The following is a 24,311-nucleotide window of genomic DNA, read 5'->3' as shown; positions in this document are numbered from 1 at the left end:
AGGTGGGACAGACAGTCGTTGAAGGAAAGGGTTGGTGGGGAGTCTGGTTTGCCGCACGCTCCTTCCATTGCCTGCGCTTGTTTTCTGCATGCTCTCGAGGTGCTCAGCGCCTGCCCGGATGCTCTTCCTCCACTTAGGGTGGTCTTTGGCCAGGGACTCCCAGGTGTCAGTGGGGATGTTGCACTTTATCAGGGAGGCTTTGAGAGTATCCTTGAAACGTTTCCTCTGCCCACCTGGGGCTCGCTTGCCATGTAGGAGTTCTGAGTAGAGCGTTTGCTTTGGGAGTCTTGTGTCGGGCATGTGGACAGTGTGGCCCGCCCAACGGAGCTGGTCGAGTGTGGTCAGTGCTTCGATGCTGGGGATGTTAGCCTGATCGAGAACACTGACGTTGGTGCGTCTGTCCTCCCTGGGGATTTGCAGGATCTTGCGGAGGCATCATTGGTCCTATTTCTCCAGCGATTTGAGGTGTCTACTGTATAGGGTCCACGTCTCTGAACCATACAGAAGGGCAGGTATCACTACAGCCCTGTAGTCCATAAGCTTGGTGCCAGATTTGAGAGCCTGATCCTCGAGCACTCTCTTCCTCAGGTGACCGAAGGCTGTGCTGGCACACTGGAGGCAGTGTTGGACCTTGTTGTCAATGTCTGCCCTTGCTGACACTAGGCTCCCAAGGTATGGAAAGTGGTCCACGTTGTCCAAGGCCGTGCCGTGGATTTTAACTACATCATCGTTCTAGCGAGGGATTGCAAGGACATACACAACACCCGCACCATGACAGGAGCCAAGGCGCTTCATAAGTGCGTTCTCAAACAAAATTTGACACCAAGCCACATTAAGTAGCTATCAGGACAGAAAGTCTTGATATCAGGAAGTGTGTCTTAAAGGAGGAACGAGAGATAGAAATGCGAAGCGGTTTAAGGAGGGAATTCCAGAGCGTAGGGCCGAGGCTGCTGAAGGCACGGCAGCAGAGTTTTGGGTGAGCTCCAGTTTACATAAGGTGAAAGCTGGGAGGTCGGGCAGGAGAGCGCTAGAATGGTCAAGGGAAGAGATAACCAAAGGCATGGAGGAAGGTTTCAGCAGCGGATAGGCTGAGGCAGCAGCAGGGTCGCGCTTCCCATTGGTCGGGTCCGGGTCCGCGCTTCCCATTGGTCGGGTCCGGGTCCGGGTCCGCGCTTCCCATTGGTCGGGTCCGGGTCCAGCGCTCCCACCCGCTCGGTGACTTTCTGACCCACTGAGGGCGGCGGGTTTTGTATCCGCGTTTCTTATTGGCTGCTGATATGAAAACGCGAATTCTATTGGTCGATGCGATTCGGCCCTCAATGCACGTGTTTCCGCATTTATCACGCGGGGCGGCGTCTAAATATAATCGGCGTCAAAAACAATTGGTAACCTGAGGGAGTGAAGGACTGACCCCGACAGTCGCTGTCTTCCCGGCCTGTGAGTTAACTCCCGACCAACCGCAATGGCCACCATGCTGAGTCTCAGGCGGCTTCTAGCTAGGAGCCACGCGGGGTGAGTCTCTGGTCCGCGGGTGCTGGGAGTAGGCGGCGGGCCGGTCAGCGGGCGCTGGGAGCAGGCGGCGGGCCGGTCAGCGGGCGGGAAAGGAATAGGTCCTCTCCCAGAACCATGTTCCGGTGCGGGCAGTGGGGAATCCACTCGCTACAGGGAGATACTGGGAAGTTGCACCACGGGAAGGACCGGCCATTCGGCCCAACCAGTCGCTGCCAGCATTTACCCTTCACTGAGCTCCCACCAGCCCTGCTCCCAGATCTCAAGGTCGTACACAGAAGCACAGCCAAAACACGGACACTGAGCCAACAAAAGTGATCTTTGGAGGAGTGATGGAAAGTTTGGTCGAAGAGGAATTTCATGGAGGACCGAATGGCGTGGGAGGGAATTTAAATGTGTGGCTGGCGGGTGGGTCGAGAGGTCAGATTCTGTGGGAAGGAGTGTTATGGATGGAGGGAGATAGGGGAAAAGAAAAATATTTGCATTTATATAGTGCCTTTCTTGACCACCGGTTGTCCCAAAGTGCTTTAAAGCTAACGATGAACTTTTTTTTGACGGTAGTCACTTGTAATGTAGGAAATGGACAGCCTGCGTCTGCACACATATAGAGGCCGCAATCCAGGACATAGTCGACGTATTTATTGAGGCATCCGAAAGCATGGGCCTTACGCTAAACATCCATAAGAGAAAGGTCCTCCACCAGCCTGTCCTCACCACACAGCACTGCCCCCCCCCCCCCCCCAGTCATCACGATCCACGGCGCGGCCCTGGACACCGTGGACCACTTCCCATATCTCGAGCCTCCTATCAACAAGAGCAGGCATCGACGACGAGATCCAACACTGCCTCCAGTGCGCCAGTGCAGCCTTCAGTCGCCTGAGGAAAAGAGTGTTTGAAGACCAGACCCTCCAAACTGCCACCAAGCTCATGGTCTACCGGGCTGTAGTAATACCTGCTGGGCTGTAGTAATACCTGCCCTCCTGTATGGCTCAGAGACATGGACCATGTACAGTAGACACCTCCAGTTGCTGGAGAAATATCACCAAAGATATCTCTAAGATCCTACAAATCCCTTGGGAGGACAGGCACACCAACATCAGCATCCTCACTCCGGCCAACATCCCCAGCATTGAAGCTCTGACCACACTCGATCAGCTCCGCTGGGCAGGCCACATAGTCTGCATGACAGACACGAGACTCCCAAAGCAAGTGCTCTACTCTGAGCTCCTTCATGGCAAACAAGCCAAAGGTGGGCAGCAGAAACGCTACAAGGACACCCTCAAAGCCTCACTGATAAAGTGCAACATCCCCACTGACACCTGGGACTCCCTGGCCCAAGACCGCCCTAAGTGGGGGAAGTGCATCCGAGATGGCGCTGAGCAACTCTAGTTTCAACGCCGAGAGCATGCAGAAATTAAGCGCAGGCAGTGGAAAGAGCGTGTGGCAAACCTGTCCCACCTGTGACAGAGTCTGTGGCTCTCGTATTGGACTATTCAGCCACCAAAGAACTCACTTCAGGAGTGGAAAAATGTCTTCCTCGATTCTGAGGGACTGCCTATGATTGGATTGAGGAAATGGAAGGGTAAAACCACAAGTTTTAAATATGATGTGAATTTTAAAATTTGAGTTGTTAGGGGGCCAATGTAGATCAGTGAGGGTGGGTGAGCGGGAATTGACGTGGGTTAGGACACGGGCAGTGAGTGTTGAATGAGCTGAAGTTTATGGTGATGGGAGGATGGCCAGGAGAGCGTTGGAATAGTCGGGGTCAAATAGGGTGCTGAGATTGCAAACAGTCTGGTTTAACTTGAGACTTTCTGGGAGGGGGGGGGATAGAATCAGTGGCAAGGGTAAGGAGTTTTTGTGGAGGCCAAAGATGATGGCTTCCGCCTTCCCAATGTTTATACGGAGCGGATTGGGGCTCTTCCAAGACTGGGGAGGAGTCCCGAGAAGTGTGCGGTAGAGTTCGGTGTCAATGTATATGTGGAAGCTGACCCTAATGTCTTCAGATGTTGTTACTAATGATGAAGAGGATTGGACAAAGCCTAGACCTTGGTGTGACTCTGGAGGTAATGGTGTGGAAGAGAAGTCATTGCTGTTGATACTCTGGCTACGATTTGATGGGTAAGAGTTGAATCAAGCGAGGGCAGTCCCGCTCAGCTGTACAGCGTGAGGAGAATCTGTCGAAAGCTGCAGAGCGGACCAGGAGGGAAAGGGCACCACACTCCGCCACAGTATGTCCTTTTGTGAATTTGATTGGAGCCACTACAGTGTTGGGGCAGAGCTGAAAATCTGATTTTTTTTTTAGAGATTCAAATGTGGAGTTGGGGGAACGATGGATACTGATTTGGGAGGTGATCATTTGTTCAGGAGCTTTGCAGAGGAAAGGAGGTTGGAAATGGGTGGTATTGTACAAAGACAGGTCAGCTTTTTTTGATCTGACGGCTGCTGTTTTGAAAGGGAAACATTTACAATGTCAGCCAGCATGCAGGTGTGGAAGGAAAGTTGGGTAGTTAGCAGTTTAAAGGGAATGGGGTCATGGAAACGGGTCCCCTGATGAGCTCAAAGAGGGCATATGGGGAAATAGGTGAGAAACTTGGAGGGCAGGGGGAAGCCTGGGGGAGGTTTGGCTTTCTGGTCCAGGGGTGAAGTGGCATGGGGCAGCTGAACAGTGTCTCAATGTTAGTTTTTTTTTAAAAAGCTGACATGCTCTTGTTGGAGTTGAGTGGAGAGTGTAAGGGAGAGGATTTTAAGGACATGGCTGGGAGTTATCTTTGCTCTCCAGGAAAGTCCTGGAATAGAGGGTGGTTTTGGCAGAGAATGAGGCCTGATAGTGCTTGATGTGGTTCAATCTGATATGGCAAAGAATTGCTAAACATGTGTGCCAAATAAGCTTGGGTCGGTGTCCCTTGGATTTGAGGAAGCGAAGATGGATCACTCCTTTCTTGATCACTGTTGTCCCATTGTCGAGGAAATTTTTAAGTTAAATTAACTCGGGCGGAGGCTTTCAGAGTCGTGCTTCGAGAGAATTTTATTTTAAAAAGCGAGATATCTCGGAGAGCCTGCTTGGACCGTACCAAGGCAGAAAACTCTCCTGTACAAGCAAATTGTCCCTATCTTTATACAGAAATAGAATACAGAAATAGAAAAGGAATCTTATTCATTAGTTCCGTGAGTACAAAGGTCGTCTCGGGAGGCACACACTCTATCTGTCCTTGCATAGTTTCTCCCTGTTCACAGTCTGATAAGCAGAATATCAGGAGACTCCCTTTTAATACCGGATAGCCATTTAATTACATTTCTAAGTTTCAAGACTAAAAAGTGTGGGTGTTGTTCTAGTCCTATTATTTCTTTAAATATAGCAAAAACAGAATTTAACCCTTCCCTTTACCATAAGCCATGGATTCATAGATTCTTTCTTCCACACCCATTTAAGTGAACAGTAAGAAATATTTTTTCAATGTGCAAGACCATAACCCCTTTGCCAGTTGTGTTTAGGCTCTTATAACTATAGTGAAAAAGAAGCTGTTGCTACACAGCAACTTGTATTTATATAGCGCCTTTAATGTAGTGGTCCTGTGAAGTGTCAAGCCGCTTCACAAGAGCATTATAAAGCAAAATTCGACAACATGGAGAGGGGGAGCGCGAGAGCGAGAGTGAATCATAGGTGCTCAATGCTCAAGAGGCCGGAGTTCGGGGGGGAAGGTGGAGGTCGGGTGAGGTCACAGAGGAATTTAAAAACGAGGATGAGAATTTTAAAATCCAGGTATTGCTTAACTGGGAGCCAATGTAAGCCAACCAGCACAGGGGTGATGGGTGAACAGGACTTGGTTCGAGTTAGGACACAGACTGCTGAGTTTTGGCTGGCATCAATGATTGGATGTTATCTGGTTAATAATTCAACCTAAGAGTGAACTAATCAATATATGATGCTTTTAAAATCGGTCGTAAAATGAAATGACCAGCTTTGATGTTTAGCAGACAACATTTCCAGGCATTTTGATATTGGGGCTGAAGAGCAGTGTTTAAAATGAAGGATGGGATTGACTAGATAGAAATCGACTGTTTCCAGAAACTGAGGGGTCTAGAACGAGTAGACACAGATATAAGATTCAGTATAAAAGGTTTGTGACCAAGTGGTGAGGCATGTGTGACGCACTCCCAAAATCAGTGGGTGAAGCAGAGAGCATGTCTGCGATTTAGATGGGTGGTTGAAGGAGAGGGGTATAAAGGGACATGGGGATGGGACAGGCATGTGGGATTCAAACACTGTTCATTTGAAGGATACACACCAACATGGCTTGTTTCCATGTTGTAATTTCTATGTAAAACAATCTGACCCAGCAAGAAACCAATTGGTTAGGTGATGAGCAGTTAGGTGGACTTTATAGTGATGACTGGGACCAATGCATGGTCCTGAAATAATAGAGATGCACCTTCTGAAAGCTTGACCAGTGTGTCAAAATTTTAGAGAGTAAAGCTGCCTATGCTTGTAATCATCATCATCATCATCATCATGGGCAGTCCCTGGGAATCGAGGAAGACTTGCTTCCATTCCTGAAATGAGTTCTTTGGTGACTGAACAGTCCAATACGAGAGTCACAGGTGGGACAGATAGTCATTGAGGGAAGAGGTGGGTGGGACTGGTATGCCGCACGCTCTTTCTGCTGCCTGCGCTTGATTTCTGCATGCTCTCCGGTGTTGAGACTCGAAGTGCTCAGCGCCCTCCCGGATGCACTTTCTCCACTTAGGGCGGTCTTTAGCCAGGGACTCCCAGGTGTCAGTGGGGATGTTGCACTTTATCAGGGAGGCTTTGAGGGTGTTCTCGTAACGTAACGTTTCCTCTGCCCACCTTTGGCTCATTTGCCGTGAAGGAGCTCCGCGTCGCGCACTTGCTTTGGGAGTCTCGTGTCTGTCATGCGAACTATGTGGCCTGATCGAGTGTGGTCAGTGCTTTAATGCAGGGGATGTTAGCCAATCGAGACTCTGCCTTTGACTCGAATGTTCTCGACTCCATCCCGCAGCATGCGACCCGCCACCACCTCAGTGGAACCCCAATGTTGCATGAGGTAGGAAAAGCCATAAGACAGCTCAAGGACAACAAGGCTATGGGAGCGGATGGAATCCCTGCTAAAGTGCTAAAGTATGGCGGAGAGGCGCTGTTGTCACGGATCCATGACCTCATCTCTCTCATCTGGAGGAAGGAGAGCATGCCGGGAGATCTCAGAGATGCAGTGATCATGACCATCTTTAAAAAAGAGGACAAGTCCGACTGCAGCAATTCGAGGAATCTCCCTATCATCAGCCACTGGGAAAGTTGACGCTAGAGTCGTCCTCAACTGTCTTCTCACTGTGGCCGAGGAGCTCCTCCCGGGGTCACCGTGTGGATTTCGTCCCCTACAGGGCACAATGGACATGAGCTTTGCAGGGTGACAGCTGCAGGAAAAATGCAGGGAGCAGCGCCAACCTTACAAAGGTCTTTGACACTCAACCGCGAGGGTCTATGGAGCTTGTATTATCAGTGCCTCGCTGTTCATCTGTATATAAAGAAAAATAATTGAACAGTTCAAGTATCCAATGCAGATAAAGCTGTACAACTGGTCTTTCATAGTATTTACTTTGTGATATGGAGCTGAGTTCATTTTGTTTTTTTGTTTAAATGTTAATGATTGGCCTATGGTTTGATATTTTTAAAAAAAAATCTGTAACTGTTTGTTGCAGGTTCCGGTTCCAGTTCCAACACACGGCTGCCGTAGCTGTGAAGAATGAACCGATCCTGGAATTCAAAGCAGGAAGCTCCGAACGGCAAGCCCTAGAGAAGGTCTGGTCATAAGCTTTACTTAACAAAAATAATCATGTATTCATTCTTCTTTGCAAATGTTTTACAAGTCCAACAAGAAGTACAAAAACTGCTTCAATATTGCAGCCAGATGAACAAAGCGATAAGCCGAACAATGGTACTGCTTTCAGAAAGAGATGCATCTTCGCACACTGACCTGAATAAATGTATATGCGGATCTGTGAACCTTCTCATGGTCAGCCTCTTGGCATCAATGCCGTCGGTCCAGCAGGGTTTACTGCAGCATTGTCCGCAATGGATTTTTACGCTATCGTCATTACACTGGGTGTTTTTTTTTTTACTAGTTCTGGGAATTTAGGTGTTGCTGGGAAGGCTGCATTTTATTACCCATCCCTAGTTTCCCCGTGAAGATGTCAGTGGGCTGCCTTCTTGAAGCGCTGCAGTCTGTATGGCGATGGTGCTCTTGTCACTGCTAATTCTTTTTCCCTATTTTTGAACACTGGAATGACTGGCACTTCAGAGAACATTTAGAGTCAACCGTGTAGGGTGGGAGTGGTCCCCTGTCGGAACCGCATTTGTTGGGTGTTTGAGAAGACAGCGCATGTCACGATTCTTGGTCTGGTACTGACCCACAAGTTAAATCCATTTTCACAACTTGCCGTTCTAAGTTGATAGTCCACTGCCATAGCCGCTACATGACCATATCAGATTATTTCTGCTGCATTCTGTTTTTCTAATTTTATGATTGATGCTCAAGATGCCTCCCATCCCACAGCTTCCAAAAGTCAGTTGAGTAGGACTGTCTGAGTGAGCTCATTTCCAATGGGCAGTGCTTAGAATCACATTTTACAGCAAGAGGTAGGCTATTGGATCCATCGGGCTTGTGCTGACTATCCACTTCGTTCCATTCTCCTGTACTTTCCTTATACCCTTTTTCAAATAATTATCTACTTCCCTTTTGGAAGCTTTTATGGATTCTGCTTCCACTGTTCCTGGCACCACATTCCTTGACTTAACAACTTCCTGTGTATGAAAAGAAAAATTCTCCTAACTGCTTCCCTTCATCCCTTTAGTGAGCACGAAACCATTTATTTCTCCCAACTGTCGTCAATTCTACTTAATGAGCCACCAAGAAAATGTATGGTCACGGTGGGAAGGCCAATCCTTTCTCACTCCCCACCCCCACCAGCTGTGGTGCCCTCGAGACATAGTGCTGTATCTGGTTGTTGATTTATTATTGCACTTTAATAGAAGGAACTTATTGATGTGCAGCCCTGGAACGCTCAACAAAGTACTTGGAAGATGGGTTGTCTTTTGTTTTGCTGCTTAAGGATTGTTACTTATTTCTTTGCTACCAAAAAACTCCAGGCTCCCCTGCACCACACTCCATTCTCCAAGCAACAAGCAGGTGACCACTCTTTCTAACAGTCATTGCTGGCATTGCCTGGTTCATTCATCAACTGACTCTCACCCATGCCCAAAAGATAGTTATTTTAGATCTCTAGACAGTAGCAGTCTTCATGGCTCTGATTTCTGCTTCTCTGCGGATTGAAACTGGTCTCGTAAAATACCAGATGTAACTCTGAGCATGTCGATGGCCCAATAATGAACGGTTTGGAAACCAATGACCTCCCCATAGTCATTTTTATAGATCTTCCAAATAGATATTACCAACAATCTGCTCCCAATAACCAGATGACTAACCAACTCTGCCAAAAAAAAAAACCCCTCCATTTGTAGAGCCACCAGATTAAAACTGAACCATGCAACTATTTGTCATGACATACTATTGGGGTGTTAGCAGCCAGCATTTTGCTCTTGAAAGCATTACACTTGTAGTATAGTGCCATGACAAATTGGTTGGCTTTGCTGACGTGCTGTGCATTAGAAGCTGACTACACCGAAATCCCCTGACCTCTTGAGAGTATTACAACCTTAGTGCTGCTCCTCAGAGAGATTGGTTGAAATTGCTAGGGAATGGATGTTCTTGCTTGCAAGTTTATAAGTATTTCCTCAAGCTAATAGAATTCAAAGGTATTTATTGTCTTTTGTTGGAATTAAGAATACAATGCCAACTATTAAAATTACACACACACACTTGCAGTACAAGATACTGGAGAATTAAAACGTTGCAGTTCTCAAGCTCGAAGGGTTAATGGCTGGTGAGGCCTTGTCAAATTTTGAAATATCTATTCTAACATGCCCACCAACCTTTCTTTCACTCTGATTATGAGAATCTGCAGGTTCCACATTATCTTGTCTAATTAGCTGCAATAACTTCAGTTTTTAAACAAGAATCACTCCCCAAGCCTTCACCCTGAATGAACTGTCAAATCAAGTCATTCAACTGGAGACAGTTACAGGAAACAAATGCTCTCTCCAGGGGCATTACACAGCTTTCCTTGGAGGAGCCACTGTCTGAAGCTATGGCTTTTTGATTGTCAAAATGTGTCCATAGATATCTCATTGCTGAGAGATCCATGATAGCTTTCAAATATGAGGGAACAAAGACAGTTATCAGAAAGTAGATGAAATCTGCGGACTATATTGCTAATGTATTATAATAGAAGAAACTCGAATTCCTCGTGGTTTCTTGGTATTGGAAATTTTTGATGGTGATTTCCAATAGGATTGCCTCTGTTGACAAAGCCAACTTATGTTGCTGTTGGTTGTGAACAAAGTTCCCTTGTTTTGGTGCATGGGTCCTTTAGTTGGCTGCGCAGCCCATTCACATTTTCGCAGAAGTATGGTTTCTCCTGTATAAACGGCAGTGAGCGGCCTGCGCAGGATCTCCATACGGCTGCTCAGCTTAGCTGAAACATTGGTTGTGAGTTGCCTTCCTTGGAATTCCTGATCACTGTTGCCAGCAAAAGGAGGAGCTGCAAGGTAATGTGACAATCCTATCTCCTGGCCAAGTGGAAAGCAAAGAAGAATAATTATTGGTATACACTGTAGTCAGCTAACCCTATACAGCACAAATAATTATGCTGTAAACTTATTCCAGTTCAACAACAGCATCTTTGTCCCCTACCATCAATTCTGCTCTTTTGGCATTGACTCTATCCTCCTCTTGGGCATCGTCTTAGGCTGAACAACATTGTTCACAGTCTTGGGATACTATTCAATCCTAAGCTGAGCTCTGAACATCACGTCCTCTCTGTTATCAATGTCACTTCTACCTCGCAACATTGCCTGCCTCTATCTCCGTGCTTCCACTGCTGAAACTCTTTTACGTGCCAATGTTTCCTCCGCATTCAACTAATCTTAACGCTGTCCTTGCTAGCCTTCCCTTTCAGCAACCTGCATTAATTCCAACTTGTTTAAGACTCTGCTGCACATATCCTGTGCTGTAATAAGTTCTGTTCACCCATCGCACTGTCCTCACTGACCTACGTTGGCTCCACCAGGAGTTAGGCAAGGTAACTGAGGACATGGTCGAGAAGTTTTGAAGAGATTTTTGAAGGTAGCAAGAGATGTGGCAAGTTGTAGGTGTTTAGGAAGAGAATTTCAGAGTGCAGGGCCATGATGGCTGAGGGTCCTGTAATTGATGATGGAATAGCGAGCAGGGGAGGAAATGCAGAGTAGGTAAGAATCAGACGACTAGGTGCCGGGGGCGGGTGGGGGGGGGCTGCTGAACTGGGATGCAAGGCTGGATTAGGTTGCAGATTTGAGGTGGCGCTTTTTGTTCCTGTGTGAAGTGCAACAATCTCCGATTTGGGTATGAGATGTGTGCTATCCCATGCTCTGTCCTTTGAATTTGATGAGATTGTCTTTTTGTCAGGTTCTGAATGATCTGAAGGGACAGACACTTGAGGTCCCCTGTGTGGTTGGTGGAGAAACTGTCTGGACCAATGAGATACGGTACCAGCTATGTGTAAGTACCTGTATCAAAGGATTAACATTGTATTTAATGTGAATGAAACATTTTTTCAAAGAACGACTGAAATTTATCGTAGAACTTGCTTCACTCTGCAGCAACTCCACTAAAATTCTTTCTGTTGTATTCTATATAAATTTGAACTGTTTGATCTTAGAACTCGTATGAACTTAACTGAGAAACCTCCAATATTTAATTTATTCAATCAAATATTTTATTTTTCTTGATATTCTTTACCAAACACTCTGGAGCAGGTTGAAAGGATGCCTGGGTCATCTTGGTCCTCCTGATGGTTTCTCAATATCTCCTGTATGGGAAACCTTGGGGCATTTAACTGGAACTCAATATGACTCCTGCAAATGTACACTGTGTTGCATTAATAACCAGACAAAGACTGATAACTCATTAAGAGAAATGTGAACGTGATTGTCATCTTTTACTGGCATTTGATTCTGATCCTTGAAGTGCTGAGATATACAGGCCTGCCTTCTACCTTTTTACACGTTTTTTTTTCCATACACTCATTTACTGTCAATCAGTAAGTGAAATGCCTCCACTCTGATCTGAAATTGGAATCTTTTGATGTCTGTCATTCTGAGCTGCGATACCTTGGGTCTAATGAATAATACATTGCTTACTGGAGTTCAGTTAGAATTCCCACTATCTCTTCAGTCTCTGACACCAACTTAGTGCAGGCTATAGTAGTTAATCGAATTTATTTAGAAATGAAATTATTTACAGTCGCAAAAATATTGGGCAAATGCTATATAGCGCAAGTAGTATTCCTGGCGTACTATTGAAATGATAGTCTCTTGTCTTGATTGTAAAATTTTATGAGTTTTTTGAAGTGGTTGATTGCATAAAGGGAATGCAGTAGATGAAGTGTATATGGATTTTCAGAGGTTTATTACAAAAATAATCGGGTATGGTGTAAGGAAACGTAGCAGCATGGGTAGAAAGTTGATTGGTTGACTGGGAACAAAGAGTTAAGGTAATGAATGTTGCTCAGATTGGAGAAAGGTTGGAAGTGGTATACCTTCAGGGTATACTGGTTTCACACTTGTTTTTGATGCATAGATGATTTGGACTTGCGCATAGGGCGCATGTTCTCAAAACTTGTTGCTGACACTAAAGTAGAGGTTTGGCAAACAGTGGCAAGGACATGGGTTAGTTAAATGGTCAGACAGGTGGCAGATGTCATTCAATACAGAGGAATGTGAGGTGATGCATTTTGGGAGGAGAAAGAAGGAACGGGATATACACTCAATGGAAAGACCCTGAAAGGTACGGATAAACAGAGACCTAGAGGTTCAAATACATAATTCATTAAGTGCGGGTAGATAGAGCAATTAATTAAAAAAAAATAACGGGATACTCTAGCTGGTCTAACCATTGCTTTGTACAAATGTATTACCCATTTACTCTTGAACTCAGTGTCCTGATATTGGCTGCTTTTTTTTAAAAAGTACATTAAAGCTGTATCGTATACACTGTAGACTTTCCAGAATGATACCAGGGCTGAGAAACTATTAAATCTTGCACTCATACAACGAGCAATTAGATGCTGAAATGGAGGGGCTATAGGGACTTTCTGGATGGATGAATTAAAATGGCCATCGTCCTTCATAATTATCTTATGCAATCTCCACTTGGCCTTCTCTGCTCCAGTGGAAATAGTCTCCTGGTATGCCATTAGTCCCTTGAGCCTGTTCTGCCACTCGAGGCGATCATGCTGATCTGTACCACAACTCCATTTACCCACCTTTGATCTGCATCCCTTGATACTCTGGCCTAATAAACAATCTGTCGATCTCCGTATTGAAAATTTCAATTGTCCCAACATCTGTGGACTTTTGCGGAAGAGAATCCAAGATTTCCACTACTTTGTGGAAAAAGTGCTTCCTGATTGCACTTTTAAATGGCCTAACTCTAATTTTAAAGTTATGCTCCCTTCCTCGGGGCTCTCCCACCAGAGGAAATCGTTACTTCATATCTATCCGACCTTCTGTGGTAGTGAGTATGGTGACTAAATCAAATTTTGTTTGCAGTTTGTTGATAGAGGAGATGAAGTAAGGTGGGAGGAGGCAAGCATGGAGCATAATGTGAGCATAGACTGTTTGGGCCTGGTGCTGTGCTATCATTTCTACGTAATACACCTGGATTCATACCTCTGTTTCAGGATCAAATTCCACATTTCAATTTTTCATTATCTGAAATGACAGCCTTGATGATTGCTTTTGACTGGACTCGCTCATGTGTATGAATGTTGCAGGAAATATCTGATTTCTTTTACATTGGTATGAATCAGAAATGTCCTTGTTTTCTTTCTTTTGACCATTTATTCTTTTACTTAGTTTTACACAGCTACAGAACATAGTCTTCGTATGAATTGAGAATGTCTTTTTTTGTTTTAGCCATTTAACCATTCACACAAAGTGGCCAAGTTCTGCTACGCTGATAAGGTAAGCTGACCATGTTTTGTTGACTTTGGAAGTTACTGTATTAAGATCTATCTCGTGAGTAGCACTCTCGCCTCTGGAGTCAGAATATTGTGGGTTCAGGCCCCACTCCAGAGACTTGAGCCCAAATTCCAGGCTGACGCTCCCCATGCAGTACTGAGCGAGTGCTGCGCTGTCAGAGGTGCCGTCTTTTGATGAGATGTTAGACCAACTCCCCCCCCCCCCCCTGCCGCTGATGGATGTAAAAGATCCATTTATGACTTCCCTTCTGTTTCTTGGCCAATATTTATCCCTCAACCAACCACATTTTCAAAACCAAAGGAAGCCTTTTATTTGGTCATTTGTCTCATTGTTTTTGGGACCTTGCGCTGTGCAAATTGGCTGCCACATTTCCGGACATTACAACAGTATCAAAAAGTACTTTGTTGACTGTGAAGTGCTTTGGAACATACGGAGGTTGTAAAAGGCACTATATAAATGCACGCCTGTTCTTTATTGCATTAGAATGCCTCTTTGGGATACATTCATCCCCAAATTCCAGAGGTGATGTGAGAGTGACTGCCCTTGACATCAAGGCAGCGTTTGACCGAGTGTGACATCAAGGAGCCCTAGTAAAATTGAAGTCTATGGGAATCGGGGTGGGGGGGGGGGGGAACTCTCCACTGGCTGGAGTCATACCTAGCACAAGCAAAGGTGGTTGTGGTTGTTGGAGGCCAATTATCACAGCCCCATGCCATTGCTGCAGGAGTTCCTCGGGGCAGTGTCTTAGGCCCAACCATCTTCGGCTGCTTCCCTCCATCATAAAGTCAGAAGTGGGGATGTTTGCTGATGATTGCAGTATTCAGTTCCATTCGCTACTCCCCAGATAATGAAACAGTCCATGCTTGCATACAGCAAGATGACGTTCAGGCTTGGGCTGATAAGTGGCAAGTAACATTCGTGCCAGGCAACGACTTATCTCTGACAAGCAAGAGTCTAACCACCAGCACCCTGACATTCAACGGCATTACCATTAACGAATCCCCCACCATCAACATTTGGGGGTTGGGTCACCATTGACCAGAAACATAACTGGACCAGCCATATAAATGCTCTGGCCACGAGCAGGTCAGAGGCTGGGTATTCTGCGACGAGTGTCTCGCCTCCTGACTCCCCAAAGACTTTCCACCATCTACGAGGCACATATCAGGAGTGTGATGGAATACTCCCCACTTGCCTGGATGAGTGCAGCTCCAACAGCACTACGAAAGCTCAACACCATCCAGGGCACAGCAGCCAGCTTGATTGGTACCCCATCCACCATCTTAAACATTCACTGTCTCTATCACTGGCACACCATCCACATGATGCATTGCAGCAACGCTCCAAGGTTGCTTCGACAGCACCTCCCAAATCCGTGATCTCTACCACCTAGGACAAGGGCAGTAGGCACATGGGAACATCGTCTGCAAATTTCCCTCCAAGTTGCATGCAATCCTACTGTGGAAATTTACCACTGGGTCAAAATTCTGGAACTCCCTAACAGCACCCTGGGAGTACCTTCACACTGACTGCAGTGGTTCAAGAAGGTGGCTCCCCACCACCTTCTCGAGGGCAATTGGGGATGGGTAATAAATGCTGGCCTTGCCCATGCCCCAGGAATGAAGTATTTAAAAAAAAAAAAAAAAAAAAAAAATTTTTTTTAAATCTCTTGCCTTAACTGAATTTAGATAATTTTCTTCAATATTGTCTGATCCGTAGTAAAATGTCCAGGGTTTGGGAGAGCTGATGTTCATTGGGAAGGATGCCATCTGTTAGATCAAAGTAGAAGAGTAGACTCAAACTCGTTTCTTACACTGGCCTTTGCTAGTCCTGGTTCCATAGGCCATTGGTAGAGTATGCATTGCTGTTAAAATTTCTCTGGCTGTTTTGTAAAGCATTGACCAGCAGTAAATGGTATGCAACTGTTTTCAATGTTCTGGTTAGTGGGTAGTAACCATGGTCCACTAGCAGAACGGATGACCTTGACTATATTCAAAGATTTATTCGTGAAGAAATGAGTATCTGAGAATGTCTGTCTGGAGTAGTACCACTCAAAATGAGGGAACTGGTCCAGACCTACAGGAGACCAAATTGAACCAGAGGCTGAATGCAAGGTTGTTGAGCCGAGGTGGTCATTGCTCACTTCCTTATTTCAAACATTCGGATTAATCCTTTGCAATCATGGCACGTCAGTAAAATAGTCGTTTCTGAATCTGGAATGCAAGAATTTTGTTTTCTTCAATTGATTGCTGTTTAGCTTAAAATAAATGTACATGCAAGTGATATTGATCATTTGTATTTGTTATTTTCACTCTGAAATAGAAACTAATTCTCCTCCTCTCCTTTTTACAGGATTTGATTAACAAAGCGATTAATGCAGCACTGTCTGCCCACAGAGAATGGGATCTTAAACCTGTCGAGGATCGAGCACAAATATTCTTTAAAGCTGCTGACTTGATTAGTGGGTCGAGACGTGCAGACCTATTGGCCAGGACTATGTTTGGACAGGTATGTAGATTAGACTCCCATCAGTAGGAAAATAAAGAACGTTCATTTCTATAGCACCTCTCGGGATGTCCCAAAGAGCTTTCCAACCAATGAGGTACTTTTTTTTTGTAAGTGTAGTCATTGTTGTAATGTAGGAAATGTGGCAGACAATTTGCGCACAGCAAGGTCCCATAAAATAGTCAACGAGATAATGACCAGATAATTTGGTTTAGTTCTATTAGTTGAGGCATAAATATTGTCCATGACACCAGGAGAGCTCCACTGCTTTGAATTCGTGCCATGGGATCTTGTACATCCACTTGAGGGCAGACAAGGTCCTCGGTTTAACGTCTCCTCTGAAAGACGGTAATCTTTACAAATTTCTAATGATGGAATACACTAATATTGGACATTTGTTTTTGTTTCTTCAGGGTAAAACAGTAATTCAAGCAGAGATTGATGCAGCAGCAGAACTAATCGACTTCTTTCGATTCAATGCTAAATACGCGGTGGAACTTCAACATGAACAGCCGATCAGTGAATCACCAAGCACCAACACAACACTGTACCGGAGCCTGGAGGTGAGTGTATGTGAGGGTAAGGTGAAAGGAGAGACTGGCACAAGAGATTGTCTTTTTTTTTTTAAAAACATATCAAATCGTAGGGGGTAATATATATCTTCATTTCTTATGCAGTAAACTGGCAGTGTGTCGTGGCCAGCCCATTCTCAAACCCACTGTCTGCCCGCCTGTTCTAGAGCTCATCTGATTTTAATTTCTATTGATTTCAATGGAGATGAAATTGGGGCAGGTTCTATAATGAGATTGGTGGTCTGCTTCACCAGTTTGCTGCACATGTGATGGTGAAAATCACCCAACCGTGTCTGGCTGAGATCAGCACATGTATAGCAGTAAGTGATCAATAATGGTATTTAATGCATTGAGTTCCGATACTGCACTTTTATCACTTTATTTTTTTAATCCTCTTCTTCCAGGGCTTTGTAGCAGCTGTTTCTCCATTTAACTTCACTGCAATAGGTGGAAACCTGGCAGGAGCTCCAGCACTAATGGTGAGAAACAAAGATCAGCAATTTCTTTTTTTTTAACTTTACAAAGTGGATCGGGCTCCGTATAAGGGAATCTCCTGTGGACAGATCCAAAGAGCTTTCATAAATATCAGTTCCATAAAAATCAATGGATGGATTTGTTAACTTTTGAAGAACTGAGTCACAAGCAGTAATGTAATCTAACTGAACCCAAGGGATTATTTCCTGTTGCAATTGGTCATCGGGTTTATTTATGCCTCAACTAATAGAACTAAACCAAATTATCTGGCCATTATCTCATTGACTATTTTGTGGGACCTTGCTGTGTGCAAATTGTCTGCCACATTTCCTACATTACAACAGTGACTACACTTACAAAAAAAAAGTACCTCATTGGTTGGAAAGCTCTTTGGGACATCCCGAGTGGTGCTATAGAAATGAACGTTCTTTATTTTCCTACTGATGGGAATCTAATCTACATACCTGTCCAAACATAGTCCTGGCCAATAGGTCTGCACGTCTCGACCCACTAATCAAGTCAGCAGCTTTAAAGAATATTCTGAGTTGGTAATGGTTTAAAGTTCCCTTGTTTGTAAATGTCCGGATCTACTTCCAGCTGGGAATTAATCATTCAAGGTGTTACCGAAGGTGGAGGTGTGGAGCAGTTGAACTCAGTCCCATACAGGGCTTGGGTCACCAGTTAGACCAAATAATACCACCGGAGTTGAGTCCTTTGCTCGGTGATGTAGACGTCGTGTTTGCTAAAGAAGAATTATAAGAGTGAAATTGATTAGAATGCTGTCCTATCATTGGAGACATGGCTTTGAATTCAGCTTGGATTCAGGTTAACTTGTTAGTGGATATGATCGGACAGCAGCGAACTATCCAAAATCAGCACTAAATTCAGATCCTTGCTCACCGGTCACAGGAATGGCTGGTGTGGAGCATGTCCACATTGCTGAAGTACTGGTGCTTTTCCATGGTTGGTGTAGCATACAGCAATTTTACTCTACATTTATCCTGTGCCATGCCTGTCTTGGAACTCTCAAAATGACACCCATGTTATTAAAAAAATATATATATTGCCATGGGTTGATGTCTATCACTTTGAGCATATCCACATTCTATTTCTTTTGTGTATTGTAGTGTTGTGAATTTCCAGCAGAATAGCAATCTGTTGGGTATTGCTTTAGGGTAACGTGGTGCTCTGGAAACCCAGCGACACTGCTATGGCTGCGAGTTACACTGTGTACAAAATACTTCTTGAAGCCGGACTGCCGCCGAATGTCATCCAATTCGTTCCAGCTGATGGGCCAATGTTTGGAGATACCGTTACGGACTCTGAGCACTTAGCAGGAATCAACTTCACCGGCAGTGTCCCGTAAGTAATGACAACAGCAACTTGCATTTATATAGTGGCTTTAAGTAGTAAAACGTCCAAAGGTGCTTCAACGGAGTGTTATCAGACACCATTTGACACCAAGCCAAAGGAGACATTAGGACAGGTGACTAACAGCTTGATGAAAGAGAGAGGTTTTCAGGAGCTGCTTAATGGAGAGGTTTGGGGAGGGAATTCCAGAGAGTTGGGCCACGGCAGCTTTAGGTGTGCCCTCCAATGATATGAAGAGAGTGGTGGATGCACAAAAGGCCAGAATTGGAGGAGCGCAGAGCTCTGAGGATTGTGGGGCTGAAGGAGGATAGAGAGATTGGGAGAAGCCATGGAGGGATTTGAACACTAGGATGAGAATTTTAAAATCCAGGAGTTGCTAGACCGGGAGCCAATGTCGGTCAGCGAGCAGGGGTGATGGGTGAATGGCACGTTGTGAGTTAGGATGCAGGCAGCAGAATTTTGGATGAGCTTAAGTTTATGGAGGATAGAAGATGATGGTGGTCAGGCTGTGATTGCGCGGTATTGATAGCTGCAGAAGTATTGTGGCAAATGGAGGGCCAAAGGCTAGACAGCTGGGAGTTTGAAAGTGCTGCTGTAAGTGACTTGTTTTTTTTTCCTGGAGGGGGGGGGCGGGGAAGACACAAAATGAAGTTGGGTTGGAAGGGAAATGAGTGGAGAAGGATACAAAGAAGTGATCAGAGATGGCCTTATCTGTGATTGAGACGACAGTAGTAGAGAGGCCACATGAGATAGTGAGGTCAAGGGGGTGGCTGCGAAATATGGGTAGGAGAGTTTATATTAAGGGAGAGGTTGAAGGAGGGCAGTAAACTCAGGAGAGAGGGCAAAGTGAGTAGAGGTGGAGGTTGAAATCACCAAAGATGCGAAGTCACTCGGTGCAGATACTGAGGGAGGAAAGCAGAGAATATATGTGAAACTAGGCTTTGTACTTGCACGGGCAGTAGAGAACGGGGATTTTAAAGGCGATCCATGAAGGGTGGAACAAGGTAAGGTGCTCAAAGGAGAAGATACCAGAGGGAGGGGGGCAGATCAAAGTGGGATTTTGTGATAGCCACACTGCCACCGCGACGGTCTAGGCAGGGCAGGTAGTGGCAAGTACAGCCAAGCAGGGAGCCTTCAGTAAGGGGGAAGGTGTCATCATGTGAGCCAAGTTTCCATCAAGGCCATGATGTCGATGCCATCATCCATAATAACCTCTTTGTTAGCAAGGGCCTTACTCGAAAGTGAACAGAGAATCTAGAAGATGCCAAGAGGGTCAGTAATTGTTGATCCCCAAAGTCCTAGGGATCTGCGGTGGGAGGGATGAGTGGGACAGAAAGGAGGTTGGCAAGATTAGCCCCCATTGGGCTGGGTGGGAAGGTCGGTAGCGAGTAGGATGGGCAGTTGGGGCTGCTGCTCGTAAGGAGGTAGTGACGAGTGTCTCGATGGTCCCTTTAGAGAATGCCGATAAGAGGCACAAAGGGAATCTATGGACTTGTACACAAGAGATTGTGAAACTTTGGTTGGTGGCAGGAGAGTCAGAAGGTTGAGGAATAATGAAGGTTTGGGGTAGGGATTTGGGAGTGGGGGGGAAAAGTACCCGAGAGGGGAGAAATGAAAGGTGGCATGACCGGGTAACGGGAGGGGCAGGAGATGGGAGAGAAGGCACTGAGGGGTAGAGAGAAGGCACTGAGGGGTAAAGAGAAGAGAAAGAAAAAGGGAGGTGGAAGTAATGGCCTTGGCTCTGGAGCGGCAGCCGAAAGTAATAGAGCAGGTTACCAGCAACCAGGGCCACCATAATAGGGTGCAATTCTGAGACCATAACATTTCTGATCTTTAATATGGAACTTGATTTTCTTTTTAAAAAGATCTCCTCCCTGAAAATTGGAGCATCTGAATATGTATAAAGCACTTGTAAACTAATCTCCAAAAGGAGTATTATAATTTCCCATTTATATTAACTGTCCCAAGTAAGGGAATGGTAATATGTGGGGAAGCAAAAAGGTTGAGAACCCCCTGATTTAAAATATCCACCAGTATGGGACAGGGATGGGTAGTAGGTTTGTCAGCAGTTTTGTTGGAGTATGGTCAGAGGTTGTGGGGAACTTGGGAGAAGATTTGTCTGAGTGGGAAGGGGGAAAACAGCAGAGACAGCTGAATGGATAAAGGATGGCCTCAATCTTGGTGACCAAGAAGTCTATGAGCTCCTTGCACTTGAAGGTGAGGGGGCAGGGGAGAGGGGCTTAAGGAGATCCTGGAGTACTGGTTGGTTTTGGCAGAAGACAATGAGGCCCTTGATGTAGTCCAGTCAGATCTAGCTATGGATGGCTGAGCCAGATATGTTGAAGTCTCCGCCCCTTGGCATTGGAGGGAGTGAAGGCGAGGACCGTACGAGGGAAAACGACCAGGATGGGTGAGAGTAAAAGTTTTACTGCAGACCAGGTCATCGGTGGTGGAGACGAAGAAGTGCTTGAGCAGTTTGACAGCTGCAGAATTATTGTGGTGAATGGAAGGCCAAAGCCTAGGTAGTTGGCTGCTTGAAAGTGCAATTGTAAGTCACTTGGAGAATTTTTCCAGGGACAGATGCAGAAAGAATAATTGAATACTGAAGTGAATGTAGAAATGTGATGGGGTGGGGGTGGGGGGAGAATCTTCTTGTGGAGGATGACCGTACATAAATAATTATTTTGCGCCATTCTTTACAAATGATGTTAGAAGTGAGGATGAAGGTTACCAGAGGAGAGTGTAGAAAATTGTTTAGGATTTAGTTCTGAATAAAAATAGCCGAGCAAAACATTGAGTTCTGAGGACATGCACTTTAAGCTGTTGAACAAAGTCAGTGAGGAGATCCAGAGGCTCTTGACAGTTTATCTATCCTCAGATATGCAAATTGCAATGTGGAACTGGAGAGCAGCCAATGTAATATATTTGTTCAAGAAGGGAGAGAAGATTAACCTGACCCAAGTATCGAGCAGTTAGTCTAATATACATTGTTTTTTATGTATCTTTATCACTTGGCTATTTTCCCTCCTCCTTCAGAACATTTAGACATCTTTGGAAGCAGGTGGCTGAGAAACTGGATAAATACCGTACCTTTCCTCGCCTGATTGGAGGTAGGAACATCTTTCCCGAACTCTAACACACCCTAATCCTTCGACATTTGCAACACTTCCAAGTAAATCCACAGAACTAAATATTTTCCACACAAGGTATCTACATGGTCAAGTAAAAGTTGTATTCATAAAATCAGTTGTGGAAACTGAATTACAAATCTGTACTGACTGATTTCTCCTTCAGGGTAGATTTTATTTCAGGGAAATGTTATTGTATGTACAGTCCCACTAGAATAATGTGACGGCAGGCTCCTGGCCTGATTTGCTCTAAGCCATGTGAAATGTTCCTTCTCCTACATACGAACAACGATGGACAGGTAAACGCCCTCTAGTCCATCAAGCCTGTCCCGCACAATTGCGATACCTTGTGTATCACAATATATACACGCCACCTCACCTGAAACTATGTGATCTCCTGGGAGACATTGATAAAAACAGATTTTTAAAAAGGCCAATTTCGGGGAAAGAAATCTGGGAATTTCTCCCCAAACCCATCTATGCGATAAACTATTTCAGGAGATCACTGGCCTTGAATTCCCTGTCCCTACCTCTGCCCCATCCAGAAACGGGTCCATCTCTCGTTTGAAGGAATTCAGCAATCAGCATCCACTGCACGAGATGGCAGCCTGTTTCAGTGGTCCACTATTCTTTGGGAAAAGAACCACCTCCTGACATCTAAGCCAGATCTGGCCTTGTACAACTTAAATTTGTGACCCCTGGTCCTCCCTAACCTAATTACTTGGAACAAACTGTCAACTGGAATACAATCTATTCCCTTCATTATCAACACCCTATTTGCTCTAGCTATATCACTTTGTGGCATTGCTCTTGTACCTTTTAGAGATGTATGCACTAGAAATATCACCACCTTCTGTAATGCTTTTCCCTGAAGGGTGTATGAAGATTGAGCATTTGCCCTGTCCACATGTATTTATCCAATATATAAATCATTTGCCAGATATGAGCCCAATCTCCCTACTCTTTAAAATCTGCTTGAAGCAGTCGAGCATTCTCTACAGTGTTGACATTCGCACCGATCTTAATCATCTGCAGGTTTGTAGATCGTGTCCCCAACACCCATATCCAGATCATTAATAAAAATATAGAGCAACAGTCCCAACACCAATCCCTGCAGGACACCACTGGTGACTGGTCTCCAAATAGATCCAAATCCATCTATAACTAGTTTTTGCTATGCCAGTTCTCAATCCAGCCCACTATATTGCCACTACTGCCAGAGGCTTCAATCTTACGGATAAGCCTCTTGGGCGGTACCTTTTTATCAAAAGCTTTTTGGAAATCTAAGTAGACATTGTCTACTGGGCTTTCCCTCATCCACCAACTTTGTAACTTCTTCAAAAAATACATTTAGATTTGTAAGACATGACCTTTTTTTCATGAAGCCATGTTGGGTGTCCCTAATATGTATCCCTCCCCCCCCCCCCCATTCAAGCATTAATATATTGCAGGAGGTATCCCCTGGTAGTACACAAGGATAATGAAGAAAAATTCCAGCCCAAAGATAAACTGTTAAGTGCCCAATAGCACAATAGCATTTGCACAACGAATGGCTCAACTGAAAGTAGAGGCTAACACCACAGGAAAACATGAATTATGAAAGCTCGTAAACAATATAAAAGTGCTTGGGACTTGCTATGAGTTATTCCTCGATTGTGAACAATGACTCAAATCATGATGTGGTTCTTTAACTAACTAAAAGTCTGAATTATATCACTGCTGTGAAATTAGCATTGGTCACGCCTGCACCATAGGTGATGAAAGGTGCAACTACAAAAATTAGACTGGTGCTTTTTCTTTCAACTGTTTTTGGCGAAAGTTGGAAGGGAAAATATATTGAGGTCTGGTCAACATACAGAAAAGTTCTCGACCTCCTTTTTAAAAAAAAAAATGGTTGAATAGTGATCTCTCCTCTTAATGGCGTTAACAATGGGAGGCTCATTTGCTCAGTGTCGACAGTCTTAAAATGGGTGTTTTCACTTTATATCTGAGGTGATTATTTGCAAATTCTCAGTCTGTAAGATAGCTGGAGGTACTCTGATCCAGTTGTTATGCTTCAGAAATTATCACCCAGTGTTCTCTTCAGGAATCCCTCCTGCTTGAAAAGATGCAAACTTTAACCTGGCCTGCCTTTTTCCTTGCTTGCTGTTATTGCGCTACTTTTGTGTACCTGTCAGAAAATTTAAAACTGGAACCTCGTCAAACTGTAACCAAGGAGATTTTGTCTGCTGCCAGGTTGGAGGATCAGAATGATTTAAGATTTTTGTCCTAGTTGGCTAATCCTTGCCTGCTGGTCACTCACATTAGCAAGTCTCCAAAGCAAGTGTATTTCTAAAGGACAATTCTTGTTTTTACAGAATGTGGTGGTAAGAACTTTCACTTTGTGCATAAATCGGCTGATACTGTCAGTGTGGTAAATGGTACCATTCGGTCTGCCTTTGAGTATGGAGGGCAAAAATGTTCAGCATGTTCAAGGATGTATGTGCCTGATTCATTGTGGCCTGAAATTAAAAAGAATCTCTTAGAGGAGCAGAAGAAAATTAAAGTGGGAAATGTAAGTAAGACCAAGATAACATTCAAACAAATTTTCCTGTTTTT

The 24,311-nt window shown here is 44.8% G+C and overlaps 1 protein-coding gene across 2 annotated transcripts in view; it reads left to right on the top strand.

The window, feature by feature from the left end:
• Positions 1-1,348: 1,348 nt before the first annotated feature.
• The window catches only part of aldh4a1 (aldehyde dehydrogenase 4 family, member A1), a 35,240-nt gene continuing 12,277 nt past the window's right edge, over positions 1,349-24,311 (top strand). For both annotated transcript variants that reach the window (XM_070860343.1, XM_070860342.1), the window contains exons 1-10: positions 1,349-1,512; positions 7,228-7,327; positions 11,088-11,180; positions 13,598-13,645; positions 16,016-16,171; positions 16,582-16,731; positions 17,145-17,219; positions 18,389-18,576; positions 21,622-21,695; positions 24,071-24,267. In XM_070860343.1, the coding sequence (XP_070716444.1) occupies positions 1,463-1,512; positions 7,228-7,327; positions 11,088-11,180; positions 13,598-13,645; positions 16,016-16,171; positions 16,582-16,731; positions 17,145-17,219; positions 18,389-18,576; positions 21,622-21,695; positions 24,071-24,267 (1,131 nt within the window). In that variant the 5' untranslated portion in view covers positions 1,349-1,462. The remainder of the gene's footprint in view (positions 1,513-7,227; positions 7,328-11,087; positions 11,181-13,597; positions 13,646-16,015; positions 16,172-16,581; positions 16,732-17,144; positions 17,220-18,388; positions 18,577-21,621; positions 21,696-24,070; positions 24,268-24,311) is intronic.

This window comes from Pristiophorus japonicus, chromosome 18, assembly GCF_044704955.1.
Source record: "Pristiophorus japonicus isolate sPriJap1 chromosome 18, sPriJap1.hap1, whole genome shotgun sequence".
Classification (NCBI taxonomy): domain Eukaryota; kingdom Metazoa; phylum Chordata; class Chondrichthyes; family Pristiophoridae; genus Pristiophorus; species Pristiophorus japonicus.
This window is presented reverse-complemented; position numbering and strand designations above follow the sequence as displayed.